This window comes from Crinia signifera, chromosome 11 (assembly GCF_055691185.1).
Source record: "Crinia signifera chromosome 11, ASM5569118v1, whole genome shotgun sequence".
Lineage (NCBI taxonomy): Eukaryota > Metazoa > Chordata > Amphibia > Anura > Myobatrachidae > Crinia > Crinia signifera.
Genome location: NC_139227.1, coordinates 46,102,026 through 46,117,967, shown reverse-complemented (window position 1 = coordinate 46,117,967; position 15,942 = coordinate 46,102,026). Strand labels below are relative to the sequence as shown.

Here is a 15,942-nt window from a genome sequence, read left to right as displayed (position 1 = left end):
TAGATATGACGGGGGGGTCAGTCCAAGAAGAAAGCTTCAGTATAATTATCTGCAAAACACATTTATTGTAAATAAAAGCGCACCTACCTGGGTCTCTCTGGAGAAGGATTGGGGCTACGTGGGGGAGGGGTGCGAGGAACAGCAGACCGGGGAGCTACGGTAGCGGCAGGGATGAGGCCATGAGCTATGTGTTTCTAAACAAGTAACAAAACAAGCACCGAATTGCAACATTAAACATTACGGTCTATTAATTCATCACATCATTAATTACAGAACTTTTATGTCTATAGCACACAAAGGAATAGTAGTCAAGATCGTGGTTAGGTCAGGACAGTGTACAGTACAATATACTAAAACTATACAAGATGTCGGGCACAGGGAGTAGTGATCACATGAGAGAATGAGGACATGTGACATGTCGGGGTACAGGGAGAAGTGATCATATGAGAGAACGAGGACATGTGACATGTCGGGCACAGGGAGAAGTGATCACATGAGAGAACGAGGACATGTGACATGTCGGGGTACAGGGAGAAGTGATCACATGAGAGAACGAGGACATGTGACATGTCGGGCACAGGGAGAAGTGATCACATGAGAGAACGAGGACATGTGACATGTCGGGGTACAGGGGGGAAGTGATCGCATGACAGAACGAGGACATGTGACAAGTCGGGGGCACAGGGAGTAGTGATCGCATGAGAGAACGAGGACATGTGACATGTCAGGGCACAGGGGGGAAGTGATCACATGAGAGAACGAGGACATGTGACATGTTGGGGCACAGGGGGGAAGTGATCGCATGAGAGAACGAGGACATGTGACATGTCGGGGCACAGGGAGAAGTGATCATATGAGAGAATGAGGACATGTCGGGGCACAGGGGGGGAAGTGATCACATGAGAGAACGAGGACATGTGACATGTCGGGGCACAGGGAGAAGCGATCACATGATAGAACGAGGACACGTGACATGTCGGGGCACAGGGAGAAGTGATCACATGAGAGAACGAGGACATGTGACATGTCAGGGCACAGGGAGAAGGAATCACATGATAGAACGAGGACACATGACATGTCAGAAAACAGGGAGAATACAGGGCATTATGAAATAGTGTATATCAGAGGTTCCCAAACTCCTCCACTACAGTCCAGATTTTAAGGACATCCATGCTTAAGCACAAGTGACTTCATTAGGACCTCTGTCACCTTATTTAACCATCATAGATAACCTTAAATCCTGGACTGTAATGATGGAGTTTGGGTACCTTTAGCATTTATAACCAGTATAAGAGGAGTACAGAATGATTATAGGCAGTTTGTGAGTTACGTGCTCCCAATGACATCCACTGTACTCACATACTGGTTGGCGTCTCTCCTCCAAAATGGGAAGGACATGTTGCCTCCTCTCTCTGGGAACCACTCAGCTCCTCTGTTACCTTTTCAGCGTTGCCAAATCTATAATATAATAGCAGCAACTATGAATGATAAACCAAGTCTAAAACCCCTTAGACCCATATCCTCAAAGCAAGCCCAACCCAGCCCATTCCATTCCCCAGGCGGACCCAAACCAAGCCCAGCCAATTCCCCAGGCAGAGCCAAAGTGAGGCCAGCCCATTCCGCAGGCAGAGCCAAAGCAAGGCCAGCCCATTCCCCAGGCAGAACCTTAGCAAGGCCAGCCATTCCCCAGGCAGAGCCAAAGCAAGGCCAGCCCATTCCCCAGGCAGAGCCAAAGCAAGGCCAGCCCATTCCCCAGGCAGAGCCAAAGCAAGGCCAGCCCATTCTCCAGGCAGACCCAAAGCAAGGCCAGCCCATTCCCCAGGCAGACCCAGAGCCAAAGCAAGGCCAGCCCATTGCCAGAGACAGGGCCAAAGCAATGCCAGCCCATTCCCCAGGCGGACCTAAAGCAAGGCCAGCCCATTCCCCAGGCGGACCCAAAGCAAGGCCAGCCCATTCCCCAGGCGGACCCAAAGCAAGGCCAGCCCATTCCCCAGGCGGACCCAAAGCAAGGCCAGCCCATTCCCCAGGCGGACCTAAAGCAAGACCAGCCCATTCCCCAGGCGGACCCAAAGCAAGGCCAGCCCATTCCCCAGGCACAGCCAAAGCATTGCCAGGCCATTCCACAGGCAAAGCCAAAGCAAGGCCAGCCCATTCCCTAGGCAGAGCCAAAGGAAGGTCAGCCCATTTTCCAGGCAGAGCCAAAGAAAGCCCAGACCATTCCCCAGGCAGAGCCAAAGCAAGCCCAGACCATTCCCCAGGCGGAGAATGTTAAGGCCCACATACACTACATACTTGAACTTCCCAACATGACCCTCTCCAGGAGGGACACATTGCTCTGCTCCTGCACTTCCCTCTTGATGTATGATTACCATCACCTGTGTTGAAACACCTTTCTCATCAATTAACCTGTTGAACACAGGTGTTGGCAATCATACATTAAAGGGGAACGTACAGGAACAGAGCATTGTGTCCCTCTTGTAGAGGGTGATGTTGGGAGGTATGCACTATGCGGCGTCTCCCCTCTGAGAAGTTGCATCCAACCCATCCCTCCTCCAGCCGCCGGGTATTTCTGTACCCTAACCCCACCATACAGATTTATTGATTGTATGCCATAGTTGCCTACCTGACCCTCTCCCTAGTCTCCGCTCTCACCCGCTGCGCCAACCGACCACAGCAGCCTTTCTTTCTACCACCAACGGACCCTTCTTCCGGGATTATCACATGACCAGAACCGCAGCCTCCCACTGGCCATCGCCCCGGCTCGCTTGACTTTTCGTTGTCCCGGCAACGTGGAGCGTGGCTTGCAGCAGCAGCGTAATACAGAGTAATTATAAAATACAGAGTACAGTACTCCAAATGTCACAAACAGCAGAGTAATACAGAGTAATTATACAATACAGAGTAACCATACAGTACTCCAAATGTAGCAGCACTGAAAACTAGAAGAATTGAATTATACAGAATGGTGGACTATGTTATCCTAAAAATGGTTTACATGCATAAAACTTAATAGGGGTAGTGGCTCTTCCTAAAGGTGGCATGCAGGTTAAGCAGCATGTGACATTTTTTTTGCAGATGGACAAAACCATGCTGCACTGCAGGTGGGGCAGATGTAACACGTGTAGAGAGTTAGATTTGGGTGAGTTATTTTGTTTCTGTGCAGGGTAAATACTGGCTACTTTATTCTTACACTGCAATTAGGTTTCAGTTTGAACACACCCCACCCAATTCTAAAGGCTCCCTCCCATTAGTGGGAGGTATTGCATACGCTACCTTGCATGCAATACCCCCACCAACTCATGATATATCATCCGCGGTACTTTTTCATACAATTATGTATCGTATATGATCCCAGCAAAGGCTATGGGCTGCGATAAATATTCATGGCAGCCTGCCTGATCTGCTTTGCGAGGCGCCCGGACCGGGAGCACGCCTTGCATCACATTTGCCGGAAAAGCACCTGCGACATGACACTTTTCATGCAATCCATCGCAACAATGTGTCGGATTCACATGAAAAGTGCCCATAATGCATTAGTGCATGGGGTCTTAAATCTCTTTGCGCCTGTTACACCTGCCCCACCTGTAGTGTAGCATTGTTTTCTCCATCTGCAAAAATTGCAGCCTTGCTAACCGATCTGAATTAGACCCTTTATTCCACCAGCATGTATAACATAGAAACCACTTGGTAAAGCTAGTCTGAACTTTTTTTATCTTTTATGTAAAATCACAAACTTTTTTGATCCTTAAGGTCCATACACATTGGGTGATTATGCATTGTATGTATGTATGATTGCTATCATCACTGGGGGGGAAAGACGCTCAGTGCATACACACTGAGCCGCTGTCCCCCTGCCCGGCGCCTTCAACGGGGGTAGGACAGCTTTGCATAGAGCAGCGCTATGTAAAGCCGTCCTCAAAGCCGCTCATCTGCTGGTAATACCAGCAGATGAGCGGCTTTCCCAGAGATGATACGGAAGCGCGCAGCAGCATTCACCGCTCATCACCGGGGCATACACACTGGGCGGCTTTGAGCTGAAAGCTGCTAAATCTTGCTGTTTTCAGTGGCTTTCGGCTCAAAGTCGCCCAGTGTGTATGGGCCATTAATTTTTGTTAAGGATATCCTTGTGTCTATCCCATGCATATAAAATGCTCTACACAGTTTAAGGGGCCCATTTATCAAACCATATTTGCGGGGTTTAGCTGCAAATATTAAGTATCTCCTAAATGTATCAAAGGAGGACCGCAGCAGGGATCTCTGATCCCTGCTGCGATCCCCCCTGTACCGCCGCCGGCCGCATCCCCCAGAGGTTTCTATGGGGGATGCGAAGCTGCCCGATGTATTAACATCGGGCAGCCCGGCTTCGCATCCCTGGGCTATCGCCATTCTGATATGGCGATAGCCCATTGCAGCCTATGGCTGCGGGATCGCACTGCCGAGCGGGGCAGTGTGGTCGGCAGGGGTCAGCGCATAACGCAGACCCCCCCGGCTTCCGGCTCTGGGTATCGCAGGGACAGGCTCCTTTCGGAGCCCTGTCCCTGCGTCCCCATAATGATACATCCCGGCGGTATTAAAAGCAACCGCAATGCGATGCCCGGCGATGTCACCACGCCGGCATCGCACATGAATGATAAATGGCCACTACCATTTCTGCCAAGTCATTTTCCCTCAGATTTCCCCTGAACCTACCTCCTTCCAGTGTCAGTGCATGTTCTGTGTTCTAAATCTTTTCGTCCTATGAAAAATATTTCCCTCATAGACCTTGGACCTTTGAAAGTATCTATCATTTCACCCCTTTCCTTTCTCTCTTGTAGACCATGCACCATTTTATTTGTCGCTCAGGACCTGGCGCCTGTAGAATGCAGTGACAGGCACCGGGTCCATTGCATGCGTAGTATTGGCAAAGGTACTGCGCATGCACACACACCCTGCTTTTATGGGTTGCATGGCTGCAGCCCAAAGAAGCCAGCTAGGGCTGCACGGCAAGGCAGACAGCCGCTTCCTACAAGAAGCCAGCTCCCTACCTATCACAGCCCGGAATGGCAGTCTTGGAGGGAGCACTTCCTAATGGGACTGCCTGCTGACTGGCAGGTCAAACTTCCTATAGGACAGTGATGGCTAACCTTGACACTCCAGCTGTTGTTGAACTACACATCCCAGCATGCCCTGCATCAGTTTTAGCATGGCCAAATAGTAAAACTGTAGCAGGGCATGCTGGGATGTGTAGTTCAACAACAGCTGGAGTGTCAAGGTTAGCCATCACTGCTATAGGAAGTCACTGCCAGTCACAGTGAAGCCAGTGCAGTCTCACAGACTGATTCTGGCTTCACTAGGGCTGAGCACAGTGGCAGATTTTACCTGGGGGCTGCATTCCTGCAGCCCATAGGTAAAAACCGCCACTGTATGTATATAATATATGGTATACAATTTAAAGTGATTGGTATTTGACTGCAAGTTAATTAAAAAAAAATGTCAGTTTGATATTGCCAGGACTCAAAGACACCAACTGGCAGCCAATTGATGAAATTCATTGGGTTTCTGAGACAGTGGCAGATAGGACCAGCTGTTCCTGACCCTGGCGTGCAGCTCTACACAGCATCACATGGTCACATTGCACAGCATCCCCGCACCCATCTGCAACGCTGCATCATGCTGCTCCACGCAGCACCCCCGCACCGCCCACCAGTAGCGCACGCAGGGGGGGTTTCTGAGTACCCAGAACCCCCCCCCATGAGTCTAAGGGCCCTAGGCTGAAAGCTGAGGATCCCCTCTTTCCATGGGTACAAGAATTTTAAAAATCGTCCCTTGGGAACTGGAGATATCTGACTTCAAAGCAGTGGTCCCCATCCAAGCCTGTTAATTGCTTTCCCAGTCAGATATTTCAGGTTCTTTGTGACTAAAGGCCCCCATACACTAGCCGATTTTGGTCAGATTTCAGCCAGATCAGTCGGATCTGGCCGAAATCGGACCAAAATCGGCTAGTTTTGATGTCCCCTCAGATCCGATGCGCGGTCCCGTGCGCATCGGATCTGCGTCGGGTGGTCGGACCTGCTGCACGTCCGACCACCCGACTTGGGACCTAGTGGGGCGGTGGAGGGAGCAGGGGGGGCTGGGGACGCTGCGGGGGACACGTCTGTGTCCCCCGCTGCTGGGGACAGCGTCTGTGCGGCGAGAAGGTAGAGGGAGCAGGGGGGGCTGGAGACGCTGCGGGGGACACAGGCTGCATAGAGCCGGGCAGGGGGAGCCGGCCGGGAGCTGTCAGTAATGAATAAAAAAAAAGCCCATACAATGAATGGGCGGCCTGTGATTGGCTGAGCGCTCTCTCAGCCAGTCAGCAATTGGCTGAGAGAGCGCTCAGCAGCCAATCACAGGCTGCCCATTCATTGTATGGGCTTTTTTTTTTATTCATTACTGACAGCTCCCGGCCGGCTCCCCCTGCCCGGCTCTATGCAGCCTGTGTCCCCCGCAGCGTCTCCAGCCCCCCCTGCTCCCTCTACCTTCTCGCCGCACAGACGCTGCCCCCCCTGCTCCCCGGGTTTTTTACATGTGATAAATCGAGACGATTTATCACATGTACAAAATGGCACATCAAGTGCCAATCTAATCAAGCTCCCCCGGGGAGCAGCCGGGGAAGCTCAGGGGGAAGTCGGGGGCGACTTGTCCTAAGGACAAGTCGCCCTAGTGTATGGGGGCCTTTAGAGTTTTTCTGAGGATATATTCCAAAAGCTGGGACTCTCCCCCTTTGATGGACACTAGTAGCTTGTCTCTACTGTTCCCAGAACCAGAGATATCAGCCTTCCAGCAGCTGGTTACTGCTCCAGCTCCACACACCTGGTATGTAGTTTTATATACTCGTTGGAAAATTGCTCTGCCTCCAGAACTCTGATCCCCTAGTCCCCAATACCATTTGGTAGGTGGGATTCTCTAGTTTTTAACTCCATTAAAATCTAAGAAATATATATCTGGGAACTGGAGATATCTGCAGTCAAGCAAGCTGTCCTCCCACCAGAAAATTATGAATAATAAGCCCACTCCACTATACACCCCTCCTCTGCATATTAAACATCCTCTACCACCCTGGAAGTTATGCATCAGTGCCCCTTCATTCAGCCCAATGCCCCCTTCTCCCACCCATCTCCCACCATCTGTGCAATAAAGGGGTAATTAGTGGAAATTACTGATCCAGGCCCTACATGCTGGGCAGTTGATATAATACCCCCTACCACACGCGGGACATCAAAGCTTCCCCCACCCCTACCACTGGTGGATCGATAGGGGCCCCAATACATTTCTATGCCCAGGGCTCTACACTGCTGTTGACGCCCCTGTATGTATGTGTATATATATATATATATATATATATATATATTTTTTTTTTTTGTTATTATTATTATTTATATACATTTGGTCTATCTATAATACTTTAACTGACCCGGCATATACTGGGTCACCTAAGTGGCCATCTCCGTGCTTTGCTCCGCCCCTCTGGAAACCCCCTTCTGAAAATCCTGCGTTTGCCCCTGCCGCCCACCCATGTAAGTAAATGTGCGGGGCAGACTGTTTGGGTGGGCAGGGTTTTTTTTTCATTATGGAGGCCAATCCCAGGATTGAGCATTTTTCAATCCTGATTCTCGGGATTGTAAAAAATGTCCTGGGATTGGCCTCCCTTATGGCTTCAACTGTGCTGTCTCAAGGCACCACAATGTAACATGTCAGCACTTTATATTTTATCTAGGTAACGTTTTCACACCTTTTCACCCCTGTAACATTCCTTATATATATAGTAGCTACTCTCACTAATCGAACACTTTAACATTGGGTATGGGTCGGCACATTAAAAATTTCAACATGCCTAAGGTCATCAGGGTCAAAAGGTCGACAAGCATTAGGTCGGCATTGAGAAGGTCGATAGTCAATGCCGACACAGTACACTGAAAAAGTGCACCGCGTGGTAGGATGGTAGGGTATGAAATACCATCTGTCGGCATGTCAGCTAGAACAAAAAAACCCTGAAAAACCCATGTTGACCTTTTGACTTTCGACCTTCCCAATGTCGACCTAATGCTCATGTCAACTTTTTGACCCTGTCGACCTTAGGCCTGTAAACCTTTTTCATGTGTCCACTTAAGACTGTCAACCTTAAGTGGTTAACCCAGTGTATACAGCAGGGATGGGGAACCTTCGGCCCTCCAGCTGTTGAACTACACATTCCAACATGCCCTGCAATAGTTTTAGCGTGGTCAAATAGCAAAAATGTAGCAGGGCATGCTGGGATGTGTAGTTCAAAAACAGCTCTGCTATACAGTAACACTTTATTTGCTATCACTCACCAGTAGTGCCTTGGGGTGGTTTGTTACGCACACACTGCATCTAGTTTTGATGCTTACCCCTTCGGAGTCCCACAATGAACACAGCAGCGCTACCGGAACCGTCGGGAAAAAAATGGTTGCGGTGCGCAGTACAGTCTGAACCCTCTAGAGCTCAGACTCTGCTGCACTGTGCACTAGTGCATCCGGGAGAGAAGGGGGGGGGGGGGATGGAAGAGGCTGCACACGAGCCTCCACCTGTCTTAAAGTGCATAGGACTCACCCTATGATGAGCTTACCTGGATGTAGGGGGTAAGCTTATAATTTTGGCCAAGAATAAACGGCACTTGTTTCCTAGCAGGGCGCCCACTAAGCTATTTGCTTAGTGGGTTATTCTGCATAGGGAAATCACATCGCACAGCATGGCTTTTTGTGACATGAGATGCGTGCGATGCGATCTCAATAGTTAATTTAGTTAATTTATTCACTGCACCCTGAGTGAAATCGCACATCGCATCGCATTGCCCTTTTTTGTGGTGTGAGATGTGATCTCAGTAGTTCATATGGTAAAACACCACCACTGTCCACGTCACCCCGAAGCATGGCAAGTGGCGTCGGAACGCGTCCTCCGACCTTTTCGTACCCCCACTATCCACGTCGGCGTGGAGTTGATCTTATATAGTGTGGCTAGCCACCGAGCCCAAAGCGTTGTGAGCGTACGCGGATTACTTTACATGTATTCCGCGTCCGCTCGCCATGCTTCGGGCTCGCCACACTATATAAAATCAACTCCTCGCCGACGTGGATAGTGGGGGGTAGAAAAAGGTCGGAGGAGAGTGGTGATGTTTTAGGGCGACGGCGATACACGTGACAAGCCAGTCTAGTGTATAGAGCCTTGATGGATAACCTTGAAACTCCAGCTGTTGTTGAACTACACATCCCAGCATGCTCTGCATCAGATTTAGCATGACCAAAATAGCAAAACTGAAGCAGAGCATGCTGGTATGTGTAGTTTAAAAACATCTGCAGTGTCAAGGTTAGCCATCAAGGGTATAGGGCCTTTACCTATAAACCCCAAATGAAACCAGCACACATTACATTATTTGGTAACAATTGTTCATTTATTAGATTTTGACATGTCATTGACATTGTGCAAACATTGCTCCAATAAGTGGATAACAACCTTATGTACTAAGTGTTCTTCTGAACCGTAAGGTGTAACCGAGTAGGCACTGGGGGTGTCCTTTCACTGTGGCCAACTTCATTTTTTGTGGCACGTCTCTTAGATTGGTGAGCAGGAATAGTTCCCTGCTGGATTACTATACATTTTATTCTTAAATACACTTTAAATATATACAAATGTATGTAAATCAGTAATAAAACAAACATGCAAATAATCTGTATTTTAACAAACAGTTACTAATGGTTCCGATATCCCTTACACTAGAGGAGTCTGTCATTTCTCTAATAACATTTACAAAATAATTATACCCTTCTAGTTTGCTGTGGCATCTTGTGTGCCTGTATAGTTTATTATATTATATACATACACCAGGAAGTGGAGTGAAGATGATGGCACGTAATTAATTTTAGGAGGGAGAGTCTAGAACTTGCAGCCACGATTGGACTGCTGCTTCCAGTGCAGACTAGTATTAAAGGCTCTCACCACTAGATGGCTCCTCGACGTCAGCAAATCAAAATTGTTTTGCCATTTGGGTGCGATCACAGCCCCAGCTGCCAACCCATTAGCATTTCCCTCAAATCCCGCCTACAAGCCGTACCTATAATATCCCCACCTGCAGGCTGTACCCTCAAGCAAGCCATATCCCAGTCTGCAGGCCGTCCCTACAAAATCCCAATTTACAGGCCATAATCCCTGTCTGCAGGCTGTACCCTCTGAATCACAACCCGTAGGCTATCTTCTGGAAATTCCCACCTGCTAGCTGTACCCAGTGGCGAATTCAGGGGGAGGGGCACACCGAGGCAGATGCCCCCCTGTCATTTAGACATTTTCTTTTCAATCACAATTAACGTGGGAGCCAGGGGCTGCTGCCTCTTGCAGGAGCTGGGGACGCCTGTACCCCAAAAATATCCACCTGCATTCTGCCCCTTCTATATCCCTGCCTATAAGTGGTCCATACCAAATTCACAACCACTCTAAATGTTCTGCCATCCTTGCCCACAGACTGTTCTCTCCGCTCCACAGGCCACCACACAAATCACCAAATTGTTACCTGTCAGCAAATGCAGGTAAGTGAACCTTTACATAAACATGAACTAGAGAAAATCCCAAAGACAAACAAACATACAGAACCAATGTTTCCAGAAGCAGGTAGCCTATCTCAGCTCCCCTGTTAAGCAAAAACACTACATACTTAGGCGTGCGCACATTGAGTGTTAAGGGTGCACAGGCACCCCCTAATGCTGTGCCCCCATCCCCACACTTATTGCTGCTAGTAATAGCAGCAATACCTTTTACCAAAGACTTTTGCTTTTTAGACCTGTATTCCATTCAAATAAGCGCCCATCAATCAATTATGTGTATGTGTTTTGCATTATTATTTGTATTACACCATTGTCATATAACTACATATCTGTGTCATCCAGATATGATTTGGACTTTATTTGCACATACTGTTACACAGAGTAATTAGAAGATTAAAACTGAAATAGGCAGGATATAATGGTGTGGCTGAGAGACGTTTTATACTGTAGTGCAGGCATGTCCAACGTTGGCCCTCCAGATGTTGTGAAACTACACATCCCAGCATGCTTTGCCACTGTTTTGCTATTAGAGAATGCTAAAACTATTGCAAAGCATGCTGGGATGTGTAGTTTCAAAACATCTGGAGGGCCAACGTTGGACATGCCTGCTGTAGTGAGTGCACGCCTGATTGGCGGTGTTAGACAGACCCAATGGCGGTGTTAGACATGCCCAATAGGTGGTGCTAGGCGTGCCGCTTTGACAGTGCACCCCCTAATAAAATGTGCTGCGCACGCCTATGACTACATATAACAACATATAAAAGCAAAAACACTACATATAACAACATATAAATACAAGTGACATTATTAAAAATAAGTCCAGCATTACACAAAATAGTGGTCAATGTCGCAGACATCTGAAATCTTCTCAATGACTATGGGCGAGGTCACATGGTCACATGGTCTGACGCCACCCATACACCGGCGCGGTAACTGTAGCAGTGACAGAATAATCTATAGCAGCATATGGTAGAATGTGAGAGTAGTCTGTCTATTCCTCCTTCCCTTCTTTTCATATCGAACCTAAAGTCTTCAGCCCACCTGTAAAATATGGGCCGAACGCCTGAGTACATTAGCAAGTCTAAAAATCATTATCCTAAAAAAATATGGATTATTCCTACTGTTTAGATATTATAAAAACGGAGAACGGACTATTGTTTGGATGCAAACATTGTATTTAGCGATCATTTCTGAAATGCAGTACCTCCCCAATGCCTGCAGGTGGCAATGTGTTCTTACTGTAAGAAGCTTTATTGATGCAACAGGAATGTATTGTGATCCTGCAACTATAGGGTGTATATTTACACACAGTGGTTATGATTGTCTTCCCTTTCTCTCGGACCCTGAGCTAAATTCTACATTGAAGCCCAATCCACTTCCTACGTTAGCATCCGACCGTTACATTTGACAAGTTAAGTACCATAGTAAAACGCCAGTGTAACTGAGTCCTTATACAACAGCGATCATTACACTACAATGAATAATTGATGAAAGTTAATCAGCCGTAGTTTCATTTCAGTAGTGTAAGGGAACAGTCAATAGATTCCAAAAACATGTCCCCAGTTTATGACAATTTTCCAGGTCAGGGAAAATAATCCTGATTAAGGAAAATAAATGTTTATAAAGGGACAACAGTCACAGCTGTGGTGGGCTCAGAGGATCGTCACAGTAGTCTCTAACACTTTCATAGTCTTTCCATGGAGTGGGACATCCAACCCCTGCGCTCAGTACATGGCGCTGTCACATTCCCTGGATTCGTACGGTGAGAGGAACAGTCTGCTGGACTGCGGCTTTGGAGCGCTGGCAGAGGGGAGACAGAGGGTGCTTGCAGCTTTTTGGGGGTTTCTGAATCCCCAGCTGAGGAACGATAACTTCTTAGATGCCTTTTGGGTTTTGGGGTTCTTGTCTTCGTCCATGGTTAGACAGACCAGAGAGTACGTCTTCTGCATCCCAGCTGAGTATGTGGCGCTTTTATTATGCTATTTGGAGACATAAAAGAGAAACATTGTATTATCAGATGGACACAGACATGGAAAGTATTGTGCAGAAGGTCTATTAGGGATCTGGTTGAAACCCCTTACACACTGCATGTAAATACCGGGTCTCAAGCAGGTTTGCGGTTGGAGAACAGGACACAAAAAAGCTATGAGACAGGCTGCTGGTGTCACCACGGTTAGGCTGAGAGGAGCGCAATAGATACAGCAGACAGGAAGCAGCATCCCTGGCATGGCTACAGGCAGGTGGCAATACCTACACGCTGCCCTGCTCACTATAGATCCCTGATGCACTTATCCCGCTCCGTGCATATGTAATGAGCGGGTCCTGCTCAATAAATATGCACTGTGCTGGGTCCCCGCTAATTAAATATGGATGGAGCGGGACCAATAGTGCTCATTGCTGCCTGGGTACCGTTTCAGACCCGTTCAGACTGCAAAAAAAAAAACAGGTCTGAAACGGGTAGGACCCTGCTTTTTTACCGTTTTAAAATACCGGGTTTTTTTAAACGGTGAATTCACTCTGGACCATTCAGACCGCACATATTACCGTTTTGAAACTGTAAAAAAAACGGCAAAATACCGGGTAATAAGTGAGGTCCGAAAGGGGCATAAATTGGGTCGGTTTTGTGTATTTCTGTGCCGATACCATATGGTGCGCACAGCTATATTTACACCGGTTTACTGGACTTGTTGAAGCTGAAGTTCTGATGTCTGCAGAGAAGAGATCTCACTAGGGGCGAGTTGTACTATGCCATGAAAAGTGATAAAATGGAGAGAGTGATAAACTTCCAACCAATCAGCTCCTACCTGTAATTTTTCAAACTCAGCCTGTGACATGGCAATTAGGTGCTGATTGGCTGGTTGTTTATCACTTTACATTTTATCACTTTTCAAGCTTAGTACATCTGGCCCTAGATGAGACGTAACTGCTGTGCATGACTCTTGTACGCACAGCGCAATCTGCAAACACAGCAGTCGCTCAGTCTATAGATTAAGCTACACAAAAGACAAAAATCATGCTTGTCCCCTATTCTATGCTCAGGTTCCAAAGAGTAAATATATTCTCCATAATTTCCGACTACCCGGACCGCTGCATGTATAATCTGGAGACTACATTGTAGAGCTGTGAGGCTTAAATTCAATAAACAGGATGAGTTGTGGGAAAGAGTAACCCAGTATGGGATCAATGGCCCTGAATGATAAGACCTGCAAACTGATTTGCCATTTATTTTAGAGAAGCAAAGTAATTGCAGGCAGCATGTGAAATATGCGGCATCCTTATTGTTTCCATAATGTACATAAATATATAGAAAAATATAGAGCTGCGCACCCGACTTATGTGAAAATATAACAATTTATTACAATTGCATACATATAATACAAAATTAGGAATAAAAAGAATTAATAATAAAAATTATATAGTAAAAACACACACAAAATATGAAAAATTGGGGGAAGATGGATTATATAACCGGTTATATTCACTGTAATCCAGTCCTGGTATTATTAGGTAAAGTCAGGTTAGTACTGTTAAAAATTGCAGTGTTAGTGACAGTCACTATGCATTCCTGGGTTTTGCATAATAATGTTAGATTTTTGTTAGACTGCAGTATACTAGTAATTAGATGGAGTTTTACTCGCTTGATATGTCTGGCCAGACAGTATGGGTACCTTACAGGCGACCTGGTGCTGCTTTCTCCTGTTCTCCCAGTTGATGGCGCTGATTAGCCAGAGTTACAACTTTATCCGGAGTAAGATTAATTTCAGGTAAGCTGGTCACAATATATTCAATGGTATCCCGTCTCTTAAGTGTATTGCCAGTATCCTTGTACTAGAGTACAAGGATACTGGCAATACACTTAAGAGACGGGATACCATTGAATATATTGTGACCAGCTTACCTGAAATTAATCTTACTCCGGATAAAGTTGTAACTCTGGCTAATCAGCGCCATCAACTGGGAGAACAGGAGAAAGCAGCACCAGGTCGCCTGTAAGGTACCCATACTGTCTGGCCAGACATATCAAGCGAGTAAAACTCCATCTAATTACTAGTATACTGCAGTCTAACAAAAATCTAACATTATTATGCAAAACCCAGGAATGCATAGTGACTGTCACTAACACTGCAATTTTTAACAGTACTAACCTGACTTTACCTAATAATACCAGGACTGGATTACAGTGAATATAACCGGTTATATAATCCATCTTCCCCCAATTTTTCATATTTTGTGTGTGTTTTTACTATATAATTTTTATTATTAATTCTTTTTATTCCTAATTTTGTATTATATGTATGCAATTGTAATAAATTGTTATATTTTCACATAAGTCGGGTGCGCAGCTCTATATTTTTCTATGTTTTCTTCTTTTCTTTTGGGACTATGAGCAATCCCAAATAGAGCAGCAGTACCCAACTGTGAGATAATTCTGGCCGACTTAGAATACTAATAATAAAAATAACATCTATCGATATATGGTCAATTTGGTGGTGCGCAGGACTTTTTTTCTCTGTACATAAATATATGTTTGAAATGACGATGAGTTCAAAATGTCCTCCGCAGTGAGCCCTGTCTCTGGCCCCACTTTCAACACTTAATATAGATAAGTACACAAAATTCGATATTGAAATAACAATGATGTGGTCAAATTACTCTGCACACACTTCGGTGGGACTTTTTGAAGTCCTTGTACAAAACACACAAATCCCGGTGGTGATAGATGAGATACCAGAGGACTTTTCCTACAATATCCCCGTTGCATGAGAGCAGCTGGATCTATATGTAGATTGGACATTGGATAGCACTGTGTAACCAAAGCCTTACCCATGTACCTACCATACTCGATGTCTGATCCTGGATGCTGATCACTTTGATTTCTTTGTCTTGTTCTTCAATTCCCTTCAGTAGGTCCATGATCTCGTTTATGGAGGACCACTTACAGTCCTTGCCTTCCACAGACACAATATAATCTCCTTCTTTCACGCCGGCTGTCTGTAACATAAAGAGAGTTAGGGATACTGGATGTAAGGACTGGGCCATACACAGGGACTAATGTGTAAGTCGCGGTCTCGGTAACCGTACACCACACAGGCCTATGTTGTACAACTGCTCCCTACATCCTGATATTACCTGGACAAAGACCTATCGGTATATTAGGACAATAAATAATAATAGTCATTTCTCTACATCAGTGGTAGCCAACTCCAGTCCTCGAGAGCTACCAACAGTTCACATTTTCCAGACCACCCAGCAGGTACACAGGTGCACTCATTACTCACTGGTACATTTTAAAAGATCCACTGTTGGTAGCTCTTGAGGGCTGTAGTTGGCTACCCCTGCTCTACATCCTGCTGAATAATATGGTCCCAGA

General features: G+C 46.5%; 2 protein-coding genes across 6 annotated transcripts in view; both read right to left on the bottom strand.

The window, feature by feature from the left end:
• CEP89 (centrosomal protein 89) overlaps positions 1-2,782 on the bottom strand; it is an 86,932-nt gene extending 84,150 nt beyond the window's left edge. Inside the window, exons 1-3 of one of the 2 annotated variants that reach the window (XM_083165177.1) lie at positions 2,624-2,782; positions 1,360-1,458; positions 88-194 (exon numbers count right to left, since the gene is read on the bottom strand). In XM_083165177.1, coding sequence (XP_083021303.1) covers positions 88-194; positions 1,360-1,398 — 146 coding nt within the window. In that variant the 5' untranslated portion in view covers positions 1,399-1,458; positions 2,624-2,782. The remainder of the gene's footprint in view (positions 1-87; positions 195-1,359; positions 1,459-2,623) is intronic. The other variant, XM_083165178.1, reaches the window with a different exon arrangement.
• Positions 2,783-9,407: 6,625 nt separating this feature from the next.
• The window catches only part of RHPN2 (rhophilin Rho GTPase binding protein 2), a 77,461-nt gene continuing 70,926 nt past the window's right edge, over positions 9,408-15,942 (bottom strand). For all 4 annotated transcript variants that reach the window (XM_083164745.1, XM_083164747.1, XM_083164746.1 and 1 more), the window contains exons 14-15: positions 15,408-15,563; positions 9,408-12,550 (exon numbers count right to left, since the gene is read on the bottom strand). In XM_083164745.1, coding sequence (XP_083020871.1) covers positions 12,296-12,550; positions 15,408-15,563 — 411 coding nt within the window. In that variant the 3' untranslated portion in view covers positions 9,408-12,295. The remainder of the gene's footprint in view (positions 12,551-15,407; positions 15,564-15,942) is intronic.